The sequence below is a fragment of the Chiloscyllium plagiosum genome, unplaced genomic scaffold, assembly GCF_037043375.1.
Source record: "Chiloscyllium plagiosum isolate Xiang-an unplaced genomic scaffold, Cpla_swu_hap1 HiC_scaffold_31, whole genome shotgun sequence".
Lineage (NCBI taxonomy): Eukaryota > Metazoa > Chordata > Chondrichthyes > Orectolobiformes > Hemiscylliidae > Chiloscyllium > Chiloscyllium plagiosum.
In genome coordinates, this window is record NW_028270169.1 from 11,952,676 (window position 1) to 11,978,904 (window position 26,229).

At 50.3% G+C, this 26,229-nt stretch overlaps 1 protein-coding gene across 1 annotated transcript in view; it reads left to right on the forward strand.

The window, feature by feature from the left end:
* The first annotated feature begins 653 nt into the window (after positions 1–653).
* LOC122546838 (multidrug and toxin extrusion protein 1-like) overlaps positions 654–26,229 on the forward strand; it is a 222,860-nt gene continuing 197,284 nt past the window's right edge. Inside the window, exons 1-8 of the mRNA XM_087977051.1 lie at positions 654–1,159; positions 3,461–3,562; positions 3,977–4,045; positions 5,979–6,127; positions 13,606–13,648; positions 15,323–15,367; positions 16,067–16,164; positions 19,009–19,106. Of these exons, the coding sequence (XP_087833177.1) occupies positions 1,025–1,159; positions 3,461–3,562; positions 3,977–4,045; positions 5,979–6,127; positions 13,606–13,648; positions 15,323–15,367; positions 16,067–16,164; positions 19,009–19,106 (739 nt within the window). The 5' untranslated portion in view covers positions 654–1,024. The remainder of the gene's footprint in view (positions 1,160–3,460; positions 3,563–3,976; positions 4,046–5,978; positions 6,128–13,605; positions 13,649–15,322; positions 15,368–16,066; positions 16,165–19,008; positions 19,107–26,229) is intronic.

Here is a 26,229-nt window from a genome sequence, read left to right on the forward strand (position 1 = left end):
GAGAAAATGTCAGTGAGGGGCCCTTGTGGTGTAGTGACAGTGCCCTTACCTCTGAGCTAGGAGGCCCATGTTCAAGTCCTACCTCTTACAGAGGTGTGTGATAACATCTCCGATCAGGTGGATTAGAAAATATTTATAGGCCCGATAGGGGGTCAGTTGGCTGGGTGGCTGGTTTGTGGTGTCGAATAATATGAAGAGTGTGGGTTCAATCCCCATACCAATTGAGGGTTCCCCTCACCTGAGGCACGATGACCCTGAGTGAGACCAATTGCCTCGCTCTCACTCTGTCTGTCTGTCTCTCCCTCCATAATGAGAGACTGGGACTATGGTCCAGTACGATTATAATACCGTTTGTAGGCCCAATAGAATTGGTCTCTTTGTCAGGATAACTCTCTCGATCCAGGAACTGATCTAGTTAAAAGAAAAGAGTACTTCTCTCTCACACCACAACTAATTGTTGGAATCTGAGGAATCTAATATCTGTTTCGTCGAACGCGTCCAAGGGAAAACAAAAGTCTGATTAAATTACCAGCAAGCTTCTCGTCTCTAGTCCTTTAGTTGTCAGCATTCTGATGTTATGCTTACTCTCTCTGTCTCCTCTCTGGATATGGAACCTGGCCCATGATCGAACCAATGGGGTAATAATGGGCAGCTGGGATCATCGGAGAGATTTGGACGGATAAGTGGAATGTCGTCTTGGAAATCACAGCGAGGTCAAGAGTGTGTGAAAGTTGAGAGACAAATTTGTGCCTTTCTTCGGTCTAGCTAGTTGTAAAATCCTCTATCTCAGTTCCAACCGCCCTCCCCTTTATCCACGCCTAGTGGTGTCTCCGATAACATCTGTCCCATCCGCCCACCCAGCCTCACAACCGCCTCCACATCCAGTTACCACCCTCTTCCCACTTGCCACTCTTCCCGCCCCCACCCCCCACAGCTGTCACAGTCTAGGTGGTGGTGCTCTAAGGAAGGAGCTGGTCTGATCTTGGAGTGTCTCTGCCGTTGGAGAAAACCTTCCCAGTCTGAAATGGGTGACCAGGAGCAGGAATCAGAAGCAGGGCCCACCTCCCGGATCCAGATTCACCCTGGGAGCTTTCTGCAGTGCCTCTCGGTTGTAGCCTGGAAGGAGGTGAGGCAGCTATTTCTGTTGGCTGGACCATTGGTAAGTGCACCACTTGACAAAATCGATATCTACCCTCCCCCTGTCCCAGCTTGGAGAGCAGGTGAGCTCTGGGTGACTGTAGGTTCACATCATCCCTCTCAGCAACGCCTTGGGGTGTGAGGGAGAGAGGAATTCTCAAAATCCTTCAACATTTGTGTTGTCACCCGGGGAAAGTTTATAGAGGTCCAGTTACTGGCAAATGATTCTGGCATTGCAAGGTCTTGCTGAGTTCAAAGTTGTCTGTTTTATTGTTTTTTTTTTTAAATTTCATTCATGGGGTGAGGGTGTCACTGGCAAGGGCAGCATTGATTGGTTCGCTTGCCCAGTTAAGTGGGTCTGGAGTCACATGTAGGCCAGACCAGGTAAAGATGGCAGATTCCTTCCCGAAAGGAGAATAGTGGATCAGATGGGCTTTCTAGCCATTGATTTATGGTCATTATTAAACAGAATTTTAAAAAATTGGATTCAAAGTACACCATCTACCATGGCAGGATTTGAACCCAGGTCCACAGAGTGTTACCTGGGTTTCTGGATTAATAGTCCAGTGATAATACCACTAGGGCATTGCCAAACTGTAATGATACAGGGAGTTGTGAGAGCATGGAATGCGTTGCCAGCAGCAGTTGTGGAAGCCAGGTCATTGGGGACATTTGAGAGACTGCTGGACATGCATATGGTCTCAGAAATTTGAGGGTGCATACATGAGGATCAACGGTCGGCACAACATCGTGGGCTGAAGGACCTGTTCTGTGCTGTACTGTTCTATGTTCTATGTTCTATAGACTTGGCTGAACATCACCTGGCCTCAAAATATTATGAGTCCCTGAAACTCATGAATAAACACATCCTTTTCTTCCACGTCCCACAGGGTGGCGTAGTGTGCCAAGTGCCCTGATATACCTGTGAGGTATTTTGACCACCCTCATCCCCAGGCTACTCTGTATACCTCTCATCCAAACAGCATCGGTGCACAACATTCATCATCCCTGTTTACCCTTGTTTACGAGAACCGGCATTTATATAGCACCTACGCCATCCCAACAATTGATACTTCGTCAGAGAAGGAAAATTACAGGACCATTTCTAAAATGGCTGACTGGTTTAAAGGAGGGTCTTCAGGAGGAGAAAGGGGTTGAAGTGAGTGGGGAAAGGAATTCCACAGCCTGGGAGGAAATTATTGAAAGAGAAGTCACCAATGGTGGGCCGAGTGCAGTGGAGTTTGGACAGGAGGCCAGAGTTGGAGGAACATGGAGATCCTGTAGAGCTATAGGATTGGGAATGGGGTAAAAAAGGGAAATTAATCAATGAAGGTGTGGAAGTTCAGTGAACGGGAGAGGGTGACGGTTTGGTGAATGGGAGAGGGTTACGATTTGGTGAATGGGAGAGGGTGACGGTTTGGTGAATGTGAGGGGGTGACGGTTCGGTGAATGGGAGAGGGTGACGGTTCGGTAAATGGAAGAGGGTGACTGTTCGGTGGATGGGAGAGGGTGACGGTTTGGTGAACAGGAGAAGGTGATGGTTTGGTGAACGGGAGAGGGTGACGGTTTGGTGAACGGGAGAGGGTGGCGGTTCGGTGAACGGGAGAGGGTGATGGTTCGGTGAAGGGGTGGGGGGTATGGTTTGGTGAAGGAAAGAGGGTGAAGGTTCGGTGAAGGGGACGGGGTGATGGTTCAGTGAAGAGGACGGGGTGACGATTCGGCGAATGGGTGGGGGTGACGGTTTGGTGAAGGGGAGAGGGTGATGGTTCAGTGAAGGGGAGAGGGTGACAGTTCGGTGAATATGAGGAGGTGACGATTCAGCGAATGGGTGGTGGTGAAGGTTTGGTGAATGTGAGGGGGTGACAATTCGGTGAAGGGGACGGGGTGATGGTTCGGTGAAGGGGTAGGGGTGATGGCTTGGTGAATGTGAGAGGGTGACGGTTTGGTGAATGTGAGAGGGTGACGGTTTGGTGAATGTGAGTGGGTGACGGTTCGGTGAAGGGGTGGGGGTGATGGTTCTGTGATGGGGAGGGGGTGAGGGTTCAGTGTAGGAAGAGGATGACGGTTCATTGAATGGAGTGGGTGACAGTTCGGTGAAGGGGATGGCGTGACGGTTCGGTGAAGAGGCAGAGTGCCTGTTTGATATTGGCCCATGTGTATTGTGCTATGGCTGCAACAATCTTGGCTCGAATGCCGGCCGCTGAGTTTCAGTGGGGTTACTTTTCCATTGATGACAGGGCTCACTGAGGCTAGAGGATCCCTATCTTCTGTTACCTCTTTTTGGATCTCCCAGCTGAACTTGATGTTGGTTTTGTTTGAATAGATCCTGTCGCAGGTGATGATTTACAGCCTGAACTTTATCAGCTCTGCGTTCAGTGGACACCTCGGCAAATATGAATTGGGTGCTGTGTCACTCGCAACATCGGTGGGTACTTTACATTAATTGGGACAATGAACACATGGGGATAAACCAGTTCAACAAGAGTACTTGGAAAACTAGTTTCCTGAGAGAGGTCTCTGCTGTTCGGATTTGGGTCCAAAGCCACTTTATCTGGAATTGCACTAATCAAGGACATCGCCGTATTGGGGTTTCGACATGTTTGGGGCTCAGTTGGCCTGAAGTGAAATCCTTCCATCAAGGAGTGGCTCAAGAATCACAATGGCCTGTTCAAGGGCGGGCACTGACTGCTCAGACATCGACAACCTACCGAGAATGGGTGGGGAGGTGGGTGGACCGATTGCTGTGATCACTTTTAATGCTTTGTTTCTCTTCTCATTGTTCTCTCCCGCATTCTCCCCCCCCACCCCACCCCACCCCACCCCACCCAACTTCCCAAAGGTGATCAGCGTGACTGGTGTGGCTGTGGGCACGGGTCTGTCAATGGCATGTGACACTCTGATATCACAGGTAAACCTCTCTTGTCAGGAGTCGCCTGGACAGTACACGCAGTAAACAGTCAGCCACTGTTACCCACAAACCAATAACCTCTGACCAGGAGCTGGGGATAGGCTCCGTGTTGCTTTGAAAGATAAGGGTTTAGCAAGTAAACAAAAACAGTAGAGTGGGGATACTGTCTTTTGGGGTGGGGGACAAACGGATATGTGGCTGTGAATTCTTTCCCTTGTACAGAGGCTCCTTCCTGAACAGCGGGGGCTCTCAGCTGTCAGGGCCAGTCACTGGAGTCAATCTAAGAAACGGGTGCCATTTGGTAAACAGAGAAAACCTTTCATTAAAGGGGTTCCTTCAGGCCCAAGTTGACCTGTTGTAGTCTAGGGTATCCCCCTCTCTGACCTAACGAGATGAGCCTTGTTGAGTGAGCAGTATAATGTTTAATGGTTTGCTGGTACATGATGTGGAGGTGTCAGGTTGGACAAGGTCAGAAGTCACACGACACCAGGTTATAGCCCAACAAGTTTATTTCTCATCAGGTGACAAAGGGGCAGTGCTATGAAAGCTTGTGATTTTAAATAAACCTGTTGGACTATAACCTGGTGCTGTGTGACCTCTGACCTTGTACACCACTTGAATACTGCGGAGAAATTACACATTTTGTCAAAACTGTTCCTGTTACAGTCACCAGGGCAATGCACAAGGAATACCAATTCATAGGGAAAACTAACATTTATCTCATATTACAGGAGAGTGCTGGTTGGTTAGTAAGTGAACTCAGTCCAGTAGACTCTATGGCATTGTCTCTACCACACAGAATTGGCTTGCCAACCAATTAGAACCCTACTCTCGTTTAGTCTAAATGTTGGTTTTTCCTTTTAAGTTGGCATTCTTGTGAATTGTCGAGATGAGAACAGCATGAGAAGTTTCAACAAATCTGTATCTTTTTTAAATCAATTCTCAACATGAGGTTTATTGCATTACTGTAACTACTTACAGATTGCAAACGTGTGACTTACATTAGGCCTACAGAGACGGTCAGGAGCACATTGACCCCAGGTCTGTTTCACACAGGCCCCTTCATTATTCTGACCACAATCTCGTGACACCATTGCAGTAGGGAGTGCCCATGGCTCCCAGGCGATTAATGTGGAACATCCTGCATCCTGGAACTGTTGAGATTGAAAGGCCCGCTTTGTCCCAAGCTGCCCATATACACTTGAACCTTAATGCTCTCCCTTCATTTCAGTGAGAGAGTGACACAATCACGTGACTCTAGATCACAAATCCCAGCGACCTGTGTTTTTGGCTGTTAATACAAACTGCTTGGGCAGTTATTATATGGTAGAATCTTTCCGGAACTTTCTATCCCTGAGGGCCATGATTGAGTGGCATGGTGGCTCAGTGGTTAGCACTGCTGCCTCACAGCGCCAGGGATGTGGGTTGAATTCCATCCACAGGCTTATGGGTCTGTGTGGAGTTTGCACATTCTCCCCATGTCTGTGTGGGTTTCCTCTGGTTGCTCTGGTTTCCTCCCACAGTCCAAAGATGTGCGGGTTATTTGGACTGGCTGTGGCAAATTGCCCCTCGTGTCCAGGCATGAGCAGGCTAGGTGGATTCACCATGCGAAATGCAGGATTACAGGGATTGGGTCTGGCTGGGATGCTCTTCAGAGGGTCAGTGTGGACTCAATGGGTCAAATGGCCTGCTTCCACACTGTAGGGATTCCACAAATCTATGATGCTCAGCGGATGAATATATTCAGGACTGAGAGAGACCGAATTTTGGGGTCTATGGAATAGGAAGCATGCGGGAAGGTGAGGTTGAGGTAGAGGGTCAGCCAAGAACGTGGAACAGGCTCGAGGGACCAAATGGCGTCCTGCTGCTCTTATTTCGAGTGAATGCTTTCCAATTTGTGTCACTGAGCAGGACAATTTGAATCTCATTTCAGACTTATGGCAGCAAGAAACTGAAGCAGATTGGGGTCATTCTCCAGAGAGGTATCCTTATTCTCATCATCTTCTGCTGCCCCTGCTGGGCTCTCTTCATCAACACGGAAAAAATCCTGTTGGCTACCAAACAGCACCCCGAGGTGGCCAGGTCAGGTGCCTTACTCAGTTCTAAAATAAGAGTTATTGCTAAAGGTGTTTCCATTTAAGGAATGAAACAGTGATTAAGTTACATTGAGGGTCACTGGGGATCCTTCACTGTTCTATGAATGGTGTCTATGGTCTGTGGGTGGTGTCCAGTGTCTGTGGGTGATGTCCAGTGTCTGTGGGTGGTGTCCGGGGTCTGTGGGTGGTGTCCATGGTCGGTCGGTGGTGTCTATGGTCTGTGGGTGGTTTCTCTGGTCAGTGGGTGGTGTCCATGTTCAGTGGGTGGTGTCCAGGGTCTGTGGGTGGTGTCCAGGGTCTGTGGGTGGTGTCCAGGGTCTGTCGGTGGTGTCTATGGTCTGTCGGTGGTGTCATGGTCGGTCGGTGGTGTCTATGGTCTGTGGATGGTTTCTATGGTCTGTGGGTGGTGTCTAGCGTCAATGGGTGATGTCCAGGGTCTGTGTGTGGTGTCCAGGGTCTGTGGGTGGTGTCTAGTGTCAATGGGTGATGTCCAGGGTCTGTGGGTGAAATCCAGGGTCTGTGGGTGGTGTCTATGGTCTGTATGTGGTGTCCAGGGTCTGTGGGTGGCATCCAGGGTCTGTGGGTGATGTCCATGGTCGGTGGGTGGTGTTCATGGTCAGTGGGTGGTGTCCATGGTCTGTGTGCGGTGTCCAGGGTCTGTCGGGGGTGTCCATGGTCTGTGGGGGGTGTCCATGGTCTGTGGGTGGCGTCCAGGGTCTGTGGGTGGTGTCTATGGTCGGTCGGTGGTGTCCAGGGTCTGTGGTGGTGTCCATGGTCTGTGGGTGGTGTCCAGGTATTGTGGGTTTCGTCCGTGGTCAGTGGGTGGTGCCAGGATCTGTGGGTATTGTCCAGGGGTTGGTGGGTGGTGACCATGGTCGGTGGTTGGTGTCCAGGGTCTGTGGATGGCATCCAGGGTCAGTGGGTGATGTCTATGGTCTGTGGGTGGTGTCTATGGTCTGTGGGTGGTGTCCATGGTTGGTCGGTGGTGTCTATGGTCTGTGGGTGGTGTCCAGTGTCAATGGGTGATGTCCAGGGTCTGTGGGTGGTGTCCATGGTCTGTGGGTGGTGTCCATGGTCAGTGGGTTGTGTCCAGGGTCTGTGGGTGGCATCCAGGGACTGTGGGTGGCATCCAGGGACTGTGGGTGGTGTCTATGGTCTGTGGGTGGTGTCTATGGTCTGTGAGTGGTGTCCATGGTTGGTCGGTGGTGTCTATGGTCTGTGGGTGGTGTCCAGTGTCAATGGGTGATGTCCAGGGTCTGTGGGTGGTGTCCATGGTCAGTGGGTTGTGTCCAGGGTCTGTGGGTGGCATCCAGGGACTGTGGGTGGTGTCTATGGTCTGTGGGTGGTGTCTATGGTCTGTGGGTGGTGTCCATGGTCGGTCGGTGGTGTCTATGGTCTGTGGGTGGTGTCCAGGGTCTGTGGGCGGTGTCTATGGTCGGTCGGTGGTGTCTATGGTCGGTGACTGGTGGCCATGGTCTGTGGGTGGTGTCCATGGTCTGTGGGTGGCATCCAGGATCTGTGGGTGGTTTCTATGGTCTGTGGGTTTCGTCCATGGTCATTGGGTGGTGTCCATGGTCTGTGGATGGTGTCCATGGTCTATGGGTTTCGTCCGTGGTCGGTCGGTGATGTCCAGGGTCTGTGGGTGGTGTCCAGGGTCTGTGGGTGGTGTCCAGGGTCTCTGGGTGGTGTCCATGGTCGGTCGGTGGTGTCTATGGTCTGTGGGTGGTTTCTATGGTCAGTGGGTGGTGTCCAGTGTCAATGGGTGATGTCCAGGGTATGTGTGTGGTGTCCAGGGTCTGTGGGGGGTGTCCATGGTCTGTGGGTGGTGTCCAGTGTCTGTGGGTGGTGTCCATGGTTGGTCGGTGATGTCCATGGGCGGTCGGTGGTGTCCATGGTCTGTGGGTGGTGTCCAGGTTCTGTGGGTGGTGACCTTGGTCGGTCGGTGGTGTCTATGGTCTGTGGGTGGTGTCTAGGTTCTGTGGGTGGCATCAAGGGTCTGTGGGTGGTTTCTATGGTCTGTAGGTTTCGTCCATGGTCAGTGGGTGGTGTCCAGTGTCTGTGGGTGGTGTCCATGGTCGGTGGGTGGTGTCCATGGTCGGTGGGTGGTGTCCATGGTCGATGGGTGGTGTACATGGTCTGTGGGTGGTGTCCATGGTCGATGGGTGGTGTACATGGCCTGTGGTTGGTGTCCAGGGTCTGTGAGTGGTGTCCAGGGTCTGTGGGCAGTGTCCAGGGTCTGTGGGCAGTGTCCAGGGTCTGTGGGCGGTGTCCATGGTCTCTGGTTAGTGTCCAGTGTCTGTGGGTGGTGTCCATGGTCGGTGGGTGATGTTCGTGGCGTGTGGTTGGTTGCCAGGGTCTGTGGGCGGTGTCCAAGGTCTGTGGGCAGTGTCCAGGGTCTGTGGGCGGTGTCCATGGTCTGTGGGTGGTATCAATGGTCTGTGAGTGGTGTCCAGGGTCTGTGGGTAGTGTCCAGTGTCTGTGGGTGATGTCCATGGTCAGTGGGTGGTGACCATGGTCTGTGGGTGGTGTCCATGGTCGGTGGGAGCTGTCTAGGGTCTGTGGGTGATGTCCATGGTTTGTGGGTAGTGTCCATGGTCTCTGGTTCGTCTCCGTGGTCAGTGGGTGGTGTCCAGTGTCTGTGGGTGGTGTCCAGGGTCAGTGGGTGGTGTCTATGGTCGGTGGGTGGGTGTCCAGGGTCTGTGGGAGCTGTCCAGGGTCTGTGGGCGCTGTCCAGGGTCTGTGGGTGGTGTCTATGGTCAGTGGGTGGTGCCCAGGGACTGTAGGTGGTGTCCAGTGTCTGTGGTTGGTGTCCATGGTCTGTGGTTAGTGTCCATGGTCTGTGAGTGGTGTCAATGGTCTGTGAGTGGTGTCTATGGTCTGTGAGTGGTGTCTATGGTCTGTGAGTGGTGTCCAGGGTCTGTGGGTCATATCCATGTTCTATGGGCGGTGTCCCGTGTCTGTGGGTGGCGTCCATGGTCTGTGGGTGGTGTCCATGGTCGGTGGGTGGTGTCCATGGTCGATGGGTGGTGTACATGGTTTGTGGGTGGTGTCCATGGTCGATGGGTAGTGTACATGGCCTGTGGTTGGTGTCCAGGGTCTGTGAGTGGTGTCCAGGGTCTGTGGGCAGTGTCCAGGGTCTGTGGGCGGTGTCCAGGGTCTGTGGGCGGTGTCCATGGTCTGTGGGCGGTGTCCATGGTCTCTGGTTGGTGTCCAGTGTCTGTGGGTGGTGTCCATGGTCGGTGGGTGGTGTCCATGGCGTGTGGTTGGTTGCCAGGGTCTGTGGGCGGTGTCCAAGGTCTGTGGGTGATGTCCAGGGTCTGTGGGTGGTGTCCATGTTCTGTGGGTGGTGCCCATGGTCGGTGGGTGGTGTCCAGTGTCTGTGGGTGGTGTCCATGGACGTTGGTGGTGTCCATGGTCTGTGGGTGGTGTCCATGTTCTGTGGGTGGTGTCCATGTTCTGTGGGTGGTGCCCATGGTCGGTGGGTGGTGTCCAGTGTCTGTGGGTGGTGTCCATGGTCTGTGGGTGGTGTCCATGGTCTGTGGGTAGTGTTCATGGTCTGTGGGTGGTGTCCATGGTCTGTGGGTAGTGTCCAGTGTCTGTAGGTGGTGTCCAGAGTCTGTGGTTGGTGTCCATGGTCTGTGGTTGGTGTCCATGGTCTGTGGGTGGTGTCCATGATCGGTGGGTGGTATCCATGATCGGTGGGTGGTGTCCATGGTCTGTGAGTGGTGTCCAGTGTCTGTGGATGGTGTCCAGTGTCTGTGGGTGGTGTCCAGTGTCTGTGTGTAGTGTCCATGGTCTGTGGGTGGTGTCCATGGTCTGTGGGTAGTGTCCAGTGTCTGTGGGTGGTGTCCATGGTCTGTGGGTGGTGTCCATGGTCTGTGGGTAGTGTCCAGTGTCTGTGGGTGGTGTCCAGGGTCTGTGTGTGGTGTCCAGGGTCCTAGGGTGGTGTCCATGGTCTGTGGGTAGTGTCCAGTGTCTGTGGGTGGTGTCCATGATCGGTGGGTAGTGTACATGGTCTGTGGGTGGTGTCCATGGTCTGTGGGTGGTGTTCATGGTCGGTGTGTGGTGTCCATGGTCTATGGGTGTTGTCCAGTGTCTGTGGGTGGTGTCCAGTGTCTGTGGGCGGTGTCCAGTGTCTGTGGGTGGTGTCCATGGGTCTGTGGGCGGTGTCCAGTGTCTGTGAGTGGTGTCCATGGTCTGTGGGCGGTGTCCATGATCGGTGGGTGGTATCCATGATCGGTGGGTGGTGTCCATGGTCTGTGAGTGGTGTCCAGTGTCTGTGGATGGTGTCCAGTGTCTGTGGGTGGTGTCCAGTGTCTGTGTGTAGTGTCCATGGTCTGTGGGTGGTGTCCATGGTCTGTGGGTAGTGTCCAGTGTCTGTGGGTGGTGTCCATGGTCTGTGGGTGGTGTCCATGGTCTGTGGGTAGTGTCCAGTGTCTGTGGGTGGTGTCCGGGGTCTGTGTGTGGTGTCCAGGGTCTGTGGGTGGTGTCCATGGTCTGTGGGTAGTGTCCAGTGTCTGTGGGTGGTGTCCATGATCGGTGGGTGGTGTCCATCGTCAGTGTGTGGTGTCCATGGTCTATGGGTGTTGTCCAGTGTCTGTGGGTGGTGTCCAGTGTCTGTGGGCGGTGTCCAGTGTCTGTGGGCGGTGTCCAGTGTCTGTGGGTGGTGTCCATGGGTCTGTGGGTGGTGTCCAGTGTCTGTGGGTGGTGTCCATAGTCTGTGGGTGGTGTCCATGGTCTGTGGGTAGTGTCCAGTGTCTGTGGGTGGTGTCCAGGGTCTGTGTGTGGTGTCCAGGGTCTGTGGGTGGTGTCCATGGTCTGTGGGTAGTGTCCAGTGTCTGTGGGTGGTGTCCATGATCGGTGGGTAGTGTACATGGTCTGTGGGTGGTGTCCATGGTCTGTGGGTGGTGTCCATGGTCGGTGTGTGGTGTCCATGGTCTATGGGTGTTGTCCAGTGTCTGTGGGTGGTGTCCAGTGTCTGTGGGCGGTGTCCAGTGTCTGTGGGCGGTGTCCAGTGTCTGTGGGCGGTGTCCAGTGTCTGTGGGCGGTGTCCAGTGTCTGTGGGTGGTGTCCATGGGTCTGTGGGCGGTGTCCAGTGTCTGTGGGTGGTGTCCATGGTCTGTGGGCGGTGTCCATGGTCTGTGGGCGGTGTCCAGTGTCTGTGGGCGGTGTCCAGAGTCTGTGGGTGGTGTCCATGGTCTGTGGGCGGTGTCCATGGTCTGTGGGTGGTGTCCATGGTCTGTGGGTGGTGTCCATGGTTGGTGGGTGGTGTCCAGTGTCAGTGGGTGGTGTCCAGTGTCTGTGAGTGGTGTCCATGGTCTGTGGGCGGTGTCCATGGTCTGTGGGCGGTGTCCAGTGTCTGTGGGTGGTGTCCATGGTCGGTGGGTGGTGTCCAGTGTCTGTTGGTGGTGTCCATGGTCGGTGGGCGGTGTCCATGGTCTGTGGGCGGTGTCCAGTGTCTGTGTGTTGTGTCCATGGTTGGTGGGCGGTGTCCAGTGTCTGTGGGTGGTGTCCATGGTCGGTGGGCGGTGACCAGTGTCTGTGTGTTGTGTCCATGGTTGGTGGGCGGTGTCCAGTGTCTCTGGGTGGTGTCCATGGTCTGTGGGTGGTGTCCAGGGTCAGTGGGTCTTTCGGTGGTGTCCTTCACACTTTGTGGTGACTTTAGCAAAGGAAGGAAATCACACACTGACTGCACATGGTGCCTGAAGACCTGAAAGGCTGAATGGCCTGTTCCTATGCTAGCTGATCTCTGGTGTGTATCACAGGCAGGTTCATGAGTTGTGATTCATTTTGATCGCACTTGCATTGCTTGGTATTTTCTGGTTGCTGCTTCATCAAATGTCCCTGAAAGGAACTATTGGAGGCGATCAATGTTGGTCGGTCTTTTTAAATTCACTGTATGAACATACAGCCTCTGGGTCGAATTGGAGCTCCTATCTTGATAGCACAGGACTTCCATAGCCTGTTACTGACTCAGGTTTTAATGCAGGAGATAGTGAGGTCTGCAGATGCTGGAGATCAGAGTTGAGAGTATGTTGCTGGAAAAGCACAGCAGGTCAGGCAGCATCTGAGGGGCAGGAAAATCGATGTTTTGGGCAAAAGCCCTTCATCAGGAAATGAAGCCCTGACGAAAGGCAAATGCCCGAAATGTCGATTTCCCTGATATCGGACGCTGCCTGACCTGCTGTGCTTTTCCAGCAACACACTGTCAACTCAGGTTTTATTGCCCTCTTCAAACAAGTTGAGGGACAGTGTCTTTCACCTCCACGTGTCTGCTGACCAAGGGGTTGGATGCCCACAGGTAATGTTAGTGGATTAGAAATCTGGAGATCCATTGGGGTGTGGGTTCAAATCCCAGTGTGGAGTCATTGGAGTTTGAGTTTGGTTAATAAGATCTGGATTGTAAAGCCAGTTTTAGTAATGGTGACCATGAACCTCTTGTGGATTGTCAGAGAAAATTCTGGTCCACCAATGTCCCTTCAGGAAGGTAATCTGCTGTCTTTACCTGGTTTGGCCTACATGTGACTCCAGACCCACAACAATGTTGTTGGCTCTTAGAAACACAGGAAAATGGGAGGAGTAGGCCATTCGACCTTGCTCAGCCATTCCATAAGATCGTGGCTGATCATCCAATCCAGTACCCACTTTCTCCCCATTCCTTTTAGCTCTAAGAATGATATCTAACTCCATATTGAAGTCAGAACTCTCAACTGTCCTCTGAAATGGCTAAGCAAGCCACTCAGTTCAAGGGCAATTAGCATCAGATGATAGAGCTGGCCTTTGCCAACATCTTGTGGAAGGAAACATAAATAAAATGATGAGGTGCTCCACTCTCAGTGGGTACTGGGTCCTCACCAGAACCACTCAGGTGACAGAAAAGCCTGAGGCCCATTTTCAGATAGGCCTCAGGCTGGTGGGCCTAGTAATCAGGCCTCAATGGATCTCCTTCCCATCAGCCCTTTCAGAAGGACCTATCAGGTCCTCTCCACATGCAGCTTTCCCTAAAGCTAATGTACATTGACAAAGAATAAGGTGTGTTTTGATGGGTTTCATGAAATATTAAATGCAACCAAAAAGAGCAGTGAATTACATTTGTCTCCAATCTATTATTTTGGGACACAAACAATATTGAGCTTTACCCTTTTGATTTTCCGAGAGAGGAAATTCAGGAAGTTTCCAATTGACCTTGGCCGGAGTTGGGGTGGGGTGGGGATGGGGTTGGGGGGGGCGCAGGTACATAGTGAGGTTGCAATGAACATGAACTTTTTGTTGGTTTTGACAAGCGTGCTGGCGTGGCAACTTGAAAATCCCAGGGACCGTGTGGTTTTGTAGCTGAATTGACCTGCGCCACAATTTCTTGAGCTGTTTGTGGGACACTGTTCGAGGTTTTCTGCAAATTCAGGGGTGTCCTAGGGGGCATTAACTCTCTGCTGTTGTGGACTGATGTGGAAACCTCTCTTCCAGGTTATGCGGGCTTTATGTGAAGATATTTATCCCTGCTCTTCCTGTGAGTATGAACTCCACCATGTAGCATTACAGGGTACATCCTCCTCCTTGTGAGTTATTGTGGTTGTTGAATTCGGTGACGGGTGCTATTGTCAATGAGCACTGAACCACTCCTTCCTCAACACAGCTTACATCCCCTAGCCACTGAGTTCAGGTTTGATATTAGGACAAATCAAGGTGTTGTGTTCAGGGTGACAGTGCTCAGTGAAGAGTATGAGATGGATGTTTGCTAATATCTCCTGTCTTCTCCCAGTAGATTTCACCTGGGTTTGCTCAGGCTATGTGCTTTGACAGATTGAAAGGCTGTGCTCATTTCCTCTGTCCAGTGCCGGTGCTCACCAGCAGATGGCAGTGACGTGCTGTGCAATGCCAATGTCCAATCAAAGGCATTTGCCTTCTAATTTGTGAAAAAAAGTCCCAGAATGTCCTGAAGGGTTTCCCGTTGAATCATTTGCATTCACCACCTATGTGTTACCATTTTTAAGGGACAATGTGGCAAAAGGGGCCATTCAGACCATCATATTTATACTAGCTTTTTGAAAGAGCTATGCAATGCGCACCATACCCGCGCCCCCCCCCCCGCCCCGCTCTTTCCCCATTATCCTGAAATGTTCTCCCTTTCAATTTAGAAATTATCATTAAATCTGCTTCTGATGGTCTTACAGGCTGAATGAAAGTTCTCCTCATGCATCTCTGCATCCTTTGTTCCTAACCTTGAAATCTCTGGTTACCAATAAATGAATCCCTACATTGTGGAAGATCAATAAACACTGTCCTATAAATAACAACATGCTGGATGGTTGATAAAAGTTTGAAGGCAGTTGTTGACCAGGAAGCTGAGGCCTTTTCATTCTTTTTGCAGATTGAGAGGCAGGGCCTTTAATGTCTAGCTCACTGTGAATTGGGTTTGGTATCCATGACAGTGCAGCACTCCCTCGGTACCAAAGCATCCACCTGGCACTGGGACTCTCAGTATAACTTTGAGACATTGAGCTGAAATGCCCATCACACGCACAGGGTGGTCAAATGTAGAGTGGGGATTAAAGAGAGAAAAAGGGGGATGAAAGGGGAGGGAGGGAGAGGGCTTATTTTCCATCACTCCACATTCTCTTACTTGCTTTTCTTTTCTTCCATCGGACTGCTTCTCCTCACTTGTCTTAGCTTTCAAATCCTCCTTTACTCACTCTCCCTCTCTCTCTTCCCCCCTTGTGTTACGTCTCACATATTTACGAGACATGTTCATGATATCATCACTTTATACCTGAGGGTGTGACAATCTCATACTCCATCTTACCCTGTGATCACATGAAGCATGATATGCCGTTAGATGCACACTCCTCTCTTGTAACCTATTGACTGAAGTGCCTGAGAATATGATATCTGTATATAATACCCAGATGTAATAAACATCTGTTAGATTCTTCAATAGCACAACATTCGCTCCCAGTTCCTTATGTTATAAGGAACAACACAAATACTGCCTGTGTTGGAAACTAGAAGCAAAAATCGCATCACATCTTTCTCTTCCTCTATTCTACTGTCTACCACACTCTGTTCCTCTCTATATAATTTCCCTCTTTGTTATATTCTCTCATGTTCTCCCACCCTGGTGTGTGTTGTGGGTGACGTTTTGACTCCATGTATGTTCACCACTCTCTCTTTCCTGCCCCCACAGGCTGTTTTCCTATACCAGCTCCAAGTGCGATACTTACAGAATCAGGTACTAACCCAGAGTTTGGGAAATCATGGGATATTGCGAATTTTAGCAGTAGCTATTTATTCTTTTGGTGTTTGTCGGTGCATTTTAAAATAGAAATATGAATTACGAGTGAATCAACTGGGGAAACAGGTTAGGGTGAAATGAGTGAAATCTCTTGCTATTACACATTCGTGCACACTTCCTTTCCCTTCTGTTGCTCCCCCCGCCTCCCATCTCTCTCACTCTCATCTCCTCCTCTCTTTTTCTCATCAGTCTAATCCTCTCTTTCTTTTCCCACTCCTTAATCCCTCGTCTGGTCCCCCTTCCTCTCCCCTGTTCTGTCCCACACACTCTCACTCTCCTTTCCCTCCCTTATCTCTCTCTTTTTCCCTCCCTTATCCTTCTCTCTCACCTGCTCTCCGTCACTCCCCTTCTCTCGCTTTCCGTCACCTTTCTCTCTCAAACTCCTCACTGTCAAACTCCTCTCCTCTCTCCATTTTATTCGTTTTCTCTCTCTCTCTCTCTTTCTCTCTTTCGCCGTCCCATCCTCTCCCACAATGAGAAACAGAGGTATCACTGTCAGGGAGAGACAGCAGTGACTCAGTCTTGTCAGCTAGAGGGTTTGTCATTGCAGGTACCCGAGTGTGTTGGAGACTGTTATAGATCCTTGTTATACTCCACTGAAAGCTGACAGTCCTTTGTCTGATGCCCCTTCTGCAGGGTATAACTATGCCACAGGTATTCACTGGACTGGTGGCTAACGTTCTGAGTGCCCTGGTAAACTATATTTTCCTGATCGTGTTGAAACTTGGAGTGGCGTGAGTACTGCTTGCTTTTTCCAAGGAGGGGCACTCATTGCTGGTATTCGTGTATTCTCACAGCCCAGATCATGCCAGGTCCTTCGGCCCACCCAACATAATCCTATCTGGAATATACCGTTCAGTAATGTGATCCCAATAACTATCCCCGTATTCCCGGCACCCGTCTTTGGAGTAAAGCAATTGCTTTTGGAAATAAAAACAGAAGATGCAGGGTACACTCAGCAGGATGGGTAGCATCTGTTAACAGAGTTAATGTTTTAGATCATTAACTGTCCACCAGTTACCATCCAACTTGACCTTTGGACACAACTTTAACCCAAATTGAGCTTGCTCACTCTGATTGGATATATTCCTGGTTGCCCATCATGTGTGCCGCCCAGTGTCCCACTGGGAAATAAACGCAACCATTGAAACCTGATTGGATGAACCAAAAACCCTTCTTTATTCCGTTCCAATGTATTCCGTAACAAGGGTGGCTCGGTGGCTCAGTGGTTAGCACTGCTGCCTCACGGCGCCAGGGACCTGGGTTCGATCCCAGCCTCAGGCAACTGTCTGTGTGGAGTTTATACATTCTTCCTGCGTCTGCGTGGGTTTCCTCCCACAATCCAAAGATGTGCAGGTTAGGTGAATTGGCCAAGCTAAATTGCCCACATTGTTAGGTGCATTAGTCAGGGGTAAATATAAGGTAGGGGAATTGGTCTGGGTGGGTTACTCTTCGGAGGTTCAGTGTGGACTTGTTAGGCCGAAGAGCCTGTTTCTATACTGTAGGGAATCTAATCAAATCTATTAAAGAAATAGCAGCATCCAAAGGCAATGAGTAAGATGACAACTATTCCAGGTCAAGTCACCATAATCCCAGAGAACTAAAGGGCCGCGCTCTCATTAGAGATAGAGAGATCGACAGGTGGTGGTTTAACCTGAGGGTCACCATGCCTCAGGCAAGGGGAGAGGTTGAGCAGGAGAGTTCTTCATAGTAACCTCAGCCAGTGTGCATCAAAATCCTGGAACTCCCTCCCTAAGGACACTGTTCTAGAAGGCAGCTCACCACCACCTTCTCAAGGGGAACTAGGAACCTGCAGTAAATGCTGGCCCAGCGAACGCCCATGAGAGAATAAAAGATCATCCAGTCAAATTGACCCCACAGCTGTACTAACACCTGACAAGACCAGAGCCCAGAGGAGCGCAAAGAGGCTGTCCCAACATTCAACAAAGTCAGAGCTGATCTGATAATCCTCAATTCCCGGCCTTGTTCCTCCTTAATCCTTGATTGGCTAACTGATTAAAATTCCCTCGACCCCAGCCTTGAATGTACTTAGTGACCCAGCCTTGTCAAGCTCCTCTGAATTATTTCCGTGTGGCTGTACCCTGGAGGTGAATCCTCGATTTCTGGGAACTCCAGGCCAACATGATAGAGTTGACAGCTCTGACATGTTTGTGGCTGAGGGCCTGTCTCTGATTCAGCTATTTACAGTATAGCACTTTGCTGGAACAGCTGTTAGCTCACAGTACTTCAGTGGCAGACACTGTTTGCTTTGGAAACAGTGGGCTTTGGTGGGCGGCACGGTGGCACAGCAGTTAGCACTGCTGCCTCACAGCGCCAGAGACCCGGGTTCAATTCCCGCCTCAGGCAACCGACTGTGTGGAGATTGCACGTTCTCCCCGTGTCTGCGTGGGTTTCCTCCGGGTGCTCCGGTTTCCTCCCACAGTCCAAAGATGTGCAGGTCAGGTGAATTGGCCATGCTAAATTGCCCGTAGTGTTAGGTAAGGGGTAAATGTAGGGGTATGGGTAGGTTGCGCTTCGGTGGGTCGGTGTGTACTTGTTGGGCCGAAGGGCCTGTTTCCACACTGTAAGTAATCTAACCAAATCTAATCTAAAGATATAGTTTGTTTGCAAATCACGGGGAGGGACTGGAGTGAGCCACTGGAAATCGGTGAGTCGTCAAGCTGACCCCAATCCATCACCCTCCCCATTCCATTCCCCCCAAGTGCTGTGACCCCACCCCCAACACTGCCATTCGCTTCTGCCCCTGGATGACCAGCCTCTGGATGAAAGTGCCTTAGATCCAAAGCTGCTCACAATGGAGTGCTTCCTGGGGTCAACACCTACTGCCCTAGAGAGGGCACTGCCAGGACAAAGCTATCTGTATTGCCAGAGCGGCAGCAATGTTATAGAGTCATAGAGCTGTACAGCACAGAAACAGACCCTTCGCTCCAACCCGTCCATACTGACCAGATATCCAAAACTAATCTAGTCCCACCTGCCAGCACCCGGCCCATATCCCTCTAAACCCTTCCTATTCATATACCCATCCAGTTGCCTTTTAAATGTTGCAATTGTACCAGCCTCCACCACATCCTCTGGCAGCTCATTCCATATGCACGCGCCACCCTCAATGTGAAAAGGTTGCCCCTTTGATCCCTTTTATATCCTCCCCTCTCACCCTAAACCTATGCCCTCTAGTTCTGGACATCCCCACCCCAGGGAAAAAACCTTGCCTATTTACCCTATCCATGCCCCTCATGATTTTATAAACCTCTATCAGGTCACCCCTCAGCCTTCAACACTCCAGGGAAAACAGCCCCAGCCTGTTCAGCCTCTCCCTTTAGCTCAGATCCTCCAACCCTGGCAACATCCTTATAAATCTTTTCTGAACCCTTTCAAGCTTCACAACATCTTTCCGATAGGAAGGAGACCAGAATTGTATGCAATATTCCAAAACTGGGTGGTAGGCTAAATGTGTGAGTGCCACGGTGCATGGTCACAGTCGAAATGGACAGGCGCTGGTTGGGAGCTTTGTGTGAGGATGCGGTGATGTTTATACCCTTGCTTTTCTGTTTCAGAGGGTCTGCGTGGGCCAACGTGATCTCGCAGTACAGCCAGAACATCATCCTCTTTACTTACATTCGGTGCAGGAAACTGCACCTCCCAACCTGGGGAGGTAATGCGAGTCCTTCTGACCAGCACCTTTAAGCTGGTGGAGTTTAAGAGGGGATTTGATAGAGATGTTGTAGGATGGGGCAATGGGACTTAGGGTCCCTTGTCCATTTGTAAAGGAAATCACCAAATTAATCCAGCAATTAAAACATTAAATTCAAAACAGAATCCAAGCAGTTTGAGAATTTGAAATTTTCCACAAGATAGTATTGCAGACCATATGATGTCAGAACAGAAGCAGGCCATTCAGCCCATCGAGTGTGCTCCACCATTCAATGAGATCGTGGCTGATCTGATAACCTCAACATCATGTTCCTGCCCTTTCCCCATAAGCCTCGATCCCCTTCCTGATTAAAAATCTATACAACCCAACTTTGACAGTCCTGTGTGGTAAAGATTTCCACAGAATCATCAGCTCCTCCTCCCCCCCCCTCCACCCCCCCAAGGGATTAAATTTCTCCTCATCTCCATCATAAAGGGGTGACCCCTGTGTGAGGGGTGGGTGAGGAACAGCGTTGCTAACCTCGCACTTGTGAAGTTATTTTGCACTGAACTAGAGCTCTTGAAAAAGGTGGATATCTGGATCAGTCAAGAATTGATTTTCCCATCAGGTTTACCGATGAACAATGGCAGCCTATTCCAATAACTCCACAACCAAAGGTCGGACAGCTGGAGTGAGATACACACACACACACACACACACTAAAACAAACATACTCTCACTCTCTCTCACACACTCTAACACACTCTCACACACACTCAAACACTCTCTCACACACACTCTAACACACACTCACTCTCTCTCACACACTCTAACACAATCTCTCACACACACTCCAACACTCTCTCTCACACACTCGAACACACTCTCTCACACACACTCCAACACACTCTCCCATACTGTCCAACACTCTCTCACACACTCCAATACACTCTCACTCTCTCACACACACTCCAACACACTCTCTCCCATACTGTCCAACACTCACTCACACACTCCAATACACTCTCACTCTCTCACACACACTCCAACACACTCTCTCTCACACACTCCAACGTACTCTCTCACACACACTCCAACACACTCACTCTCGCACACTCCAACACACTCTCACTCTCACACACTCCAACACACTCTCTCACACACACTCCAACACACTCTCTCACACACACACACCAACACACTCACTCTCTCACACACACTCAAACACACTCACTCTCTCATACACACTCAAACACACTCACTCTCTCACACACACTCAAACACATTTTGACTCTCACACACACTCCAACACACTCTCACTCTCTCACACACACTCCAACACACACTCACACACTCCAACACACTCCAACACACACTCCAACACACACTCCAACACACTCACTCTCTCACACACACTCCAACACACTCTCACTCTCTCAGACACACTCAAACACACTTTCACTCTCACACACACTCCAACGCACTCTCACACACTCTCACATACTCCAACACACTCCAACACACTCCAACACACTCCAACACACACTCCAACACACTCAATCTCCCACACACACTCCAACACACTTTTACTCTCTCACACACACTCCAACACACTCTCTCTCACACACACTCCAACACACTCTCTCACACACACTCCAATTCACTCTCACTCTGTCAGACACACTCCAACACACTCTTTGTCACACACTCCAACACACTCGCACTCTCTCAGACACACTCCAACACACTCCAACACACTCCAACACACTCTCACTCTCTCAGACACACTCCAACACACTCACTCTCACACACTGCAACACACTCTCACTCTCACTCTCTCATACACACTCCAACACACTCTCACTCTCACACACGCTCCAACACACTCTCTCACACACTCCAACACACTCTCTCACATACTCCAACACACTCTCTCACATACTCCAACACACTCTCTCACACACTCCAACACACTCTCTCACACACTCCAACACACTCTCACACACTCCAACACACTCTCACACACTCCAACACACTCTCACACACTCCAATACACACTCTCACACACTCCAATACACACTCTCACACACTCCAACACACTCTCACACACTCCAACACACTCTCACACACTCCAACACACACTCTCACACACACTCCAACACACTCACTCTCTCTCACACACTCCAAAACACTCACTCTCTCACACACACTCCAACACACACTCTCACTCTCACACACTCCAACACACTCTCTCACACAAACTCCAACACACTTTCACTCTCTCACACTCCAACATACACTCTCACACACACACCAACACACTCTCTCACACACACTCCAACACACACTCCAACACACACTCTCACAAACACTCCAACACACTTTCACTCTCACACACACTCCAACACACTCTCTCACACACACTTCAAAACACTCTCACTCTCTCTCACACACTCCAACACACTTCCTCTCACACACACTTCAAAACACTCTCACTCTCTCACACACACTCCAACACACTCTCTCACACACTCCAACACACTCTCTCACACACTCCAACACACTCACTCTCTCAGACACACTCCAACACACTCACTCTCTCACACACACTCCAACACATTCACACTCTCTAACACACACTCCAACAAACTCTCTCACACACACTTCAAAACACTCTCACTCTCTCACACACATTCCAACACACTCTCTCACACACTCCAACACACTCTCACTCTCTCACACACACTCCAACACACTCACTCTCACACACTCCAACACACTCTCACTCTCTCTGACACACTCAAACACACTTTCACTCTCACACACACTCCAACGCACTCTCACACACTCCAACACACTCCAACACACTCTTTTACTCTCTCACACACACTCCAACACACTCTCTCTCACACACACTCCAACACACTCTCTCACACACACTCCAATTCACTCTCACTCTGTCAGACACACTCCAACACACTCTTTGTCACACACTCCAACACACTCGCACTCTCTCAGACACACTCCAACACACTCACTCTCACACACTGCAACACACTCTCACTCTCACTCTCTCACACACACTCCAACACACTCTCACTCCCACACACGCTCCAACACACTCTCTCACATACTCCAACACACTCTCTCACACACTCCAACACTCCAACACTCTCTCACACACTCCAACACACTCTCTCACATACTCCAACACACTCTCTCACACACTCCAACACACTCTCACACACTCCAATACACACTCTCACACACTCCAACACACTCTCACACACACTCCAACACACTCACTCTCTCTCACACACTGCAACACACTCACTCTCTCACACACACTCCAACACACACTCTCACTCTCACACACTCCAACACACTCTCTCACACAAACTCCAACACACTTTCACTCTCTCACACTCCAATATACACTCTCACACACACTCCAACACACTCTCTCACACACACTTCAAAACACTCTCACTCTCTCAGACACACTCCAACACACTCACTCTCTCACACACACTCCAACACATTCACACTCTCTCACACACACTCCAACACACTCACTCTCTCACACACACTCCAACACACTCACTCTCTCACACACACTCCAACACACTTTCACTCTCACACACTCCAACACACTCTCACTCTCTCAGACACACTCCAACACACTCGCTCTCACACACTCCAACACACTCTCACTCTCTCAGACACTCTCCAACACACTAGCTCTCACACACTCCAACACACTCTCACTCTCTCAGACACACTCCAACACACTCTCTCTCACACACTCCAACACACTCACACTCTCTCACACACACTCACTCTCACACCCTCCAACACACTCTCACTCTCTCAGACACACTCCAACACACTCTCACACACACCAACACACTCACTCTCTCACACATACCAACACACTTTCACTCTCTCAGACACACTCAAACACACTCACTCTCTCACACACACTCCAACACACTTTCACTCTCACACACTCCAACATTCTCTCACACACTCCAACACACTCTCTCACACACTCCAAGACACTCTCTCACACACTCCAAGACTCTCTCACACACTCCAACACACTCACTCTCTCACACAAACTCCAACACACTTTCACTCTCTCACACACACTCCAACACACACTCCAACACACTCTCACTCTCTCACACACACTCCAACACATTCTCACTCTCTCATACACACTCCAACACACACTCTCACACACACTCCAACACACTCTCGCTCTCTCACACACATTCCAACACACACTCTCACTCTCTCACACACACTCCAACACACTCACTCTCTCTCACACACTGCAACACACTCACTCTCTCACACACACTCCAACACACACTCTCACTCTCACACACTCCAACACACTCTCTCACACAAACTCCAACACACTTTCACTCTCTCACACTCCAATATACACTCTCACACACACTCCAACACACTCTCTCACACACACTTCAAAACACTCTCACTCTCTCAGACACACTCCAACACACTCACTCTCTCACACACACTCCAACACATTCACACTCTCTCACACACACTCCAACACACTCACTCTCTCACACACACTCCAACACACTCACTCTCTCACACACACTCCAACACACTTTCACTCTCACACACTCCAACACACTCTCACTCTCTCAGACACACTCCAACACACTCGCTCTCACACACTCCAACACACTCTCACTCTCTCAGACACTCTCCAACACACTAGCTCTCACACACTCCAACACTCTCACTCTCTCAGACACACTCCAACACACTCTCTCTCACACACTCCAACACACACACTCTCTCACACACACTCACTCTCACACCCTCCAACACACTCTCACTCTCTCAGACACACTCCAACACACTCTCACACACACCAACACACTCACTCTCTCACACATACCAACACACTTTCACTCTCTCAGACACACTCAAACACACTCACTCTCTCACACACACTCCAACACACTTTCACTCTCACACACTCCAACATTCTCTCACACACTCCAACACTCTCTCTCACACACTCCAACACACTCACTCTCTCACACAAACTCCAACACACTTTCACTCTCTCACACACACTCCAACACACACTCCAACACACTCTCACTCTCTCACACACACTCCAACACATTCTCACTCTCTCATACACACTCCAACACACACTCTCACACACACTCCAACACACTTTCAGTCTCATACACGCTCCAACACACTCTCTCACACACACTCCACCACACTCTCGCTCTCTCACACACATTCCAACACACACTCCAACACACTCTCACTCTCTCACACACACTCCAACACACTCACTCTCTCACACACACTCCAACACATTTTCATTCTCACACACACTCCAACACACTTTCACTCTCACACACACTTCAACGCACTCTCACGCACTCCAACACACACTCCAACACACTCAATCTCCCACACATACTCCAACACACTTTTACTCTCTCACGCACACTCCAACACACTCTCTCACACACACAGTCCAACACACTCTCTCACACACACTCCAATTCACTCTCACTCTGTCAGACACACTCCAACACACTCTTTGTCACACACACCAACACACTCACACTCTCTCACACACACTCCAATACACTCCAACACACTCTCACTCTCTCTCACACACTCCAACATACTCTCTCACACACACTCCAACACACTCACACTCTCTCACACACACTCCAACACACTCTCACTCTCTCTCACACACTCCAACACACCCGCACTATCTCACACACTCCAACACACTCTCACTCTCTCTCACACACTCCAACACTCTCTCACACACACTCCAACACTCTCTCACACACACTCCAACACACTCACTCTCTCACACACACTCCAACACACACTCTCTCACACATTCCAACACACTCTCACTCTCTCACACATACTCCAACACACCCTCACACACTCCAATACACTCTCACTCTCTCAGACACACTCCAACACACTCTCTCTCACACAGTCCAACACACTCTCACTCTCTCACACACACCAAACCTCTCTCTCCCACACTCCAACACGCTCTCACTCTCTCAGACACACTCCAACACACTCTCTCTCACACACTCCAACACACTCACTCTCACAGACTCCAACACTCTCTCACACATTCGAACACGTTTTCACTCTCACACACACTCCAACACACTCCAACACACTCTCACACACTCTCACACACTCTCACACACTCTCACACACTCTCACACACTCCAACACTCTCACTCTCTCACACACACTCAAACACACTCACTCTCTCACATACACACCAACACACTCACTCTCTCACACACACTCCAACACATTTTCATTCTCACACACACTTCAACGCACTCTCACACACTCCAACACACACTCCAACACATTTTTATTCTCACACACACACTCCAACACACTCTCACTCTCTCTCACACACTCCAACACACTCTCTCACACACACTCCAATTCACTCTCACTCTGTCAGACACACTCCAACACACTCTTTGTCACACACTCCAACACACTCACACTCTCTAACACACACTCCAACACACTCTCACTCTCTCAGACACACTCCAACACACTCACTCTCACACACTCCAACACACTCACACTCTCTCACACACACTCCAACACACTCTCACTCTCACACACTCCAACACACTCACACTCTCTCACACACACTCAAACACACTCTCACTCTCACACACTCCAACACACTCTCACTCTCTCACACACACTCCAACACACTCTCACTCTCTCTCACACACTCCAACACACTCTCACTCACTCACACACACTCCAACACACTCACACTCTCTCACACACACTCCAACACACTCACTCTCACACACTCCAACACTCTCTCACTCTCTCTCACACACTCCAACACACTCTCTCACACACACTCCAAAACACTCTCACTCTCTCACACACACTCCAACACACTTCCTCTCACACACTCCAACACACTCTCACTCTCTCTCACACACTCCAACACACTCTCTCACACACACTCCACCACACTCTCGCACTATCACATACACTCCAACACACTCTCACTCTCTCACACACACTCTCACAAACACTCCAACAC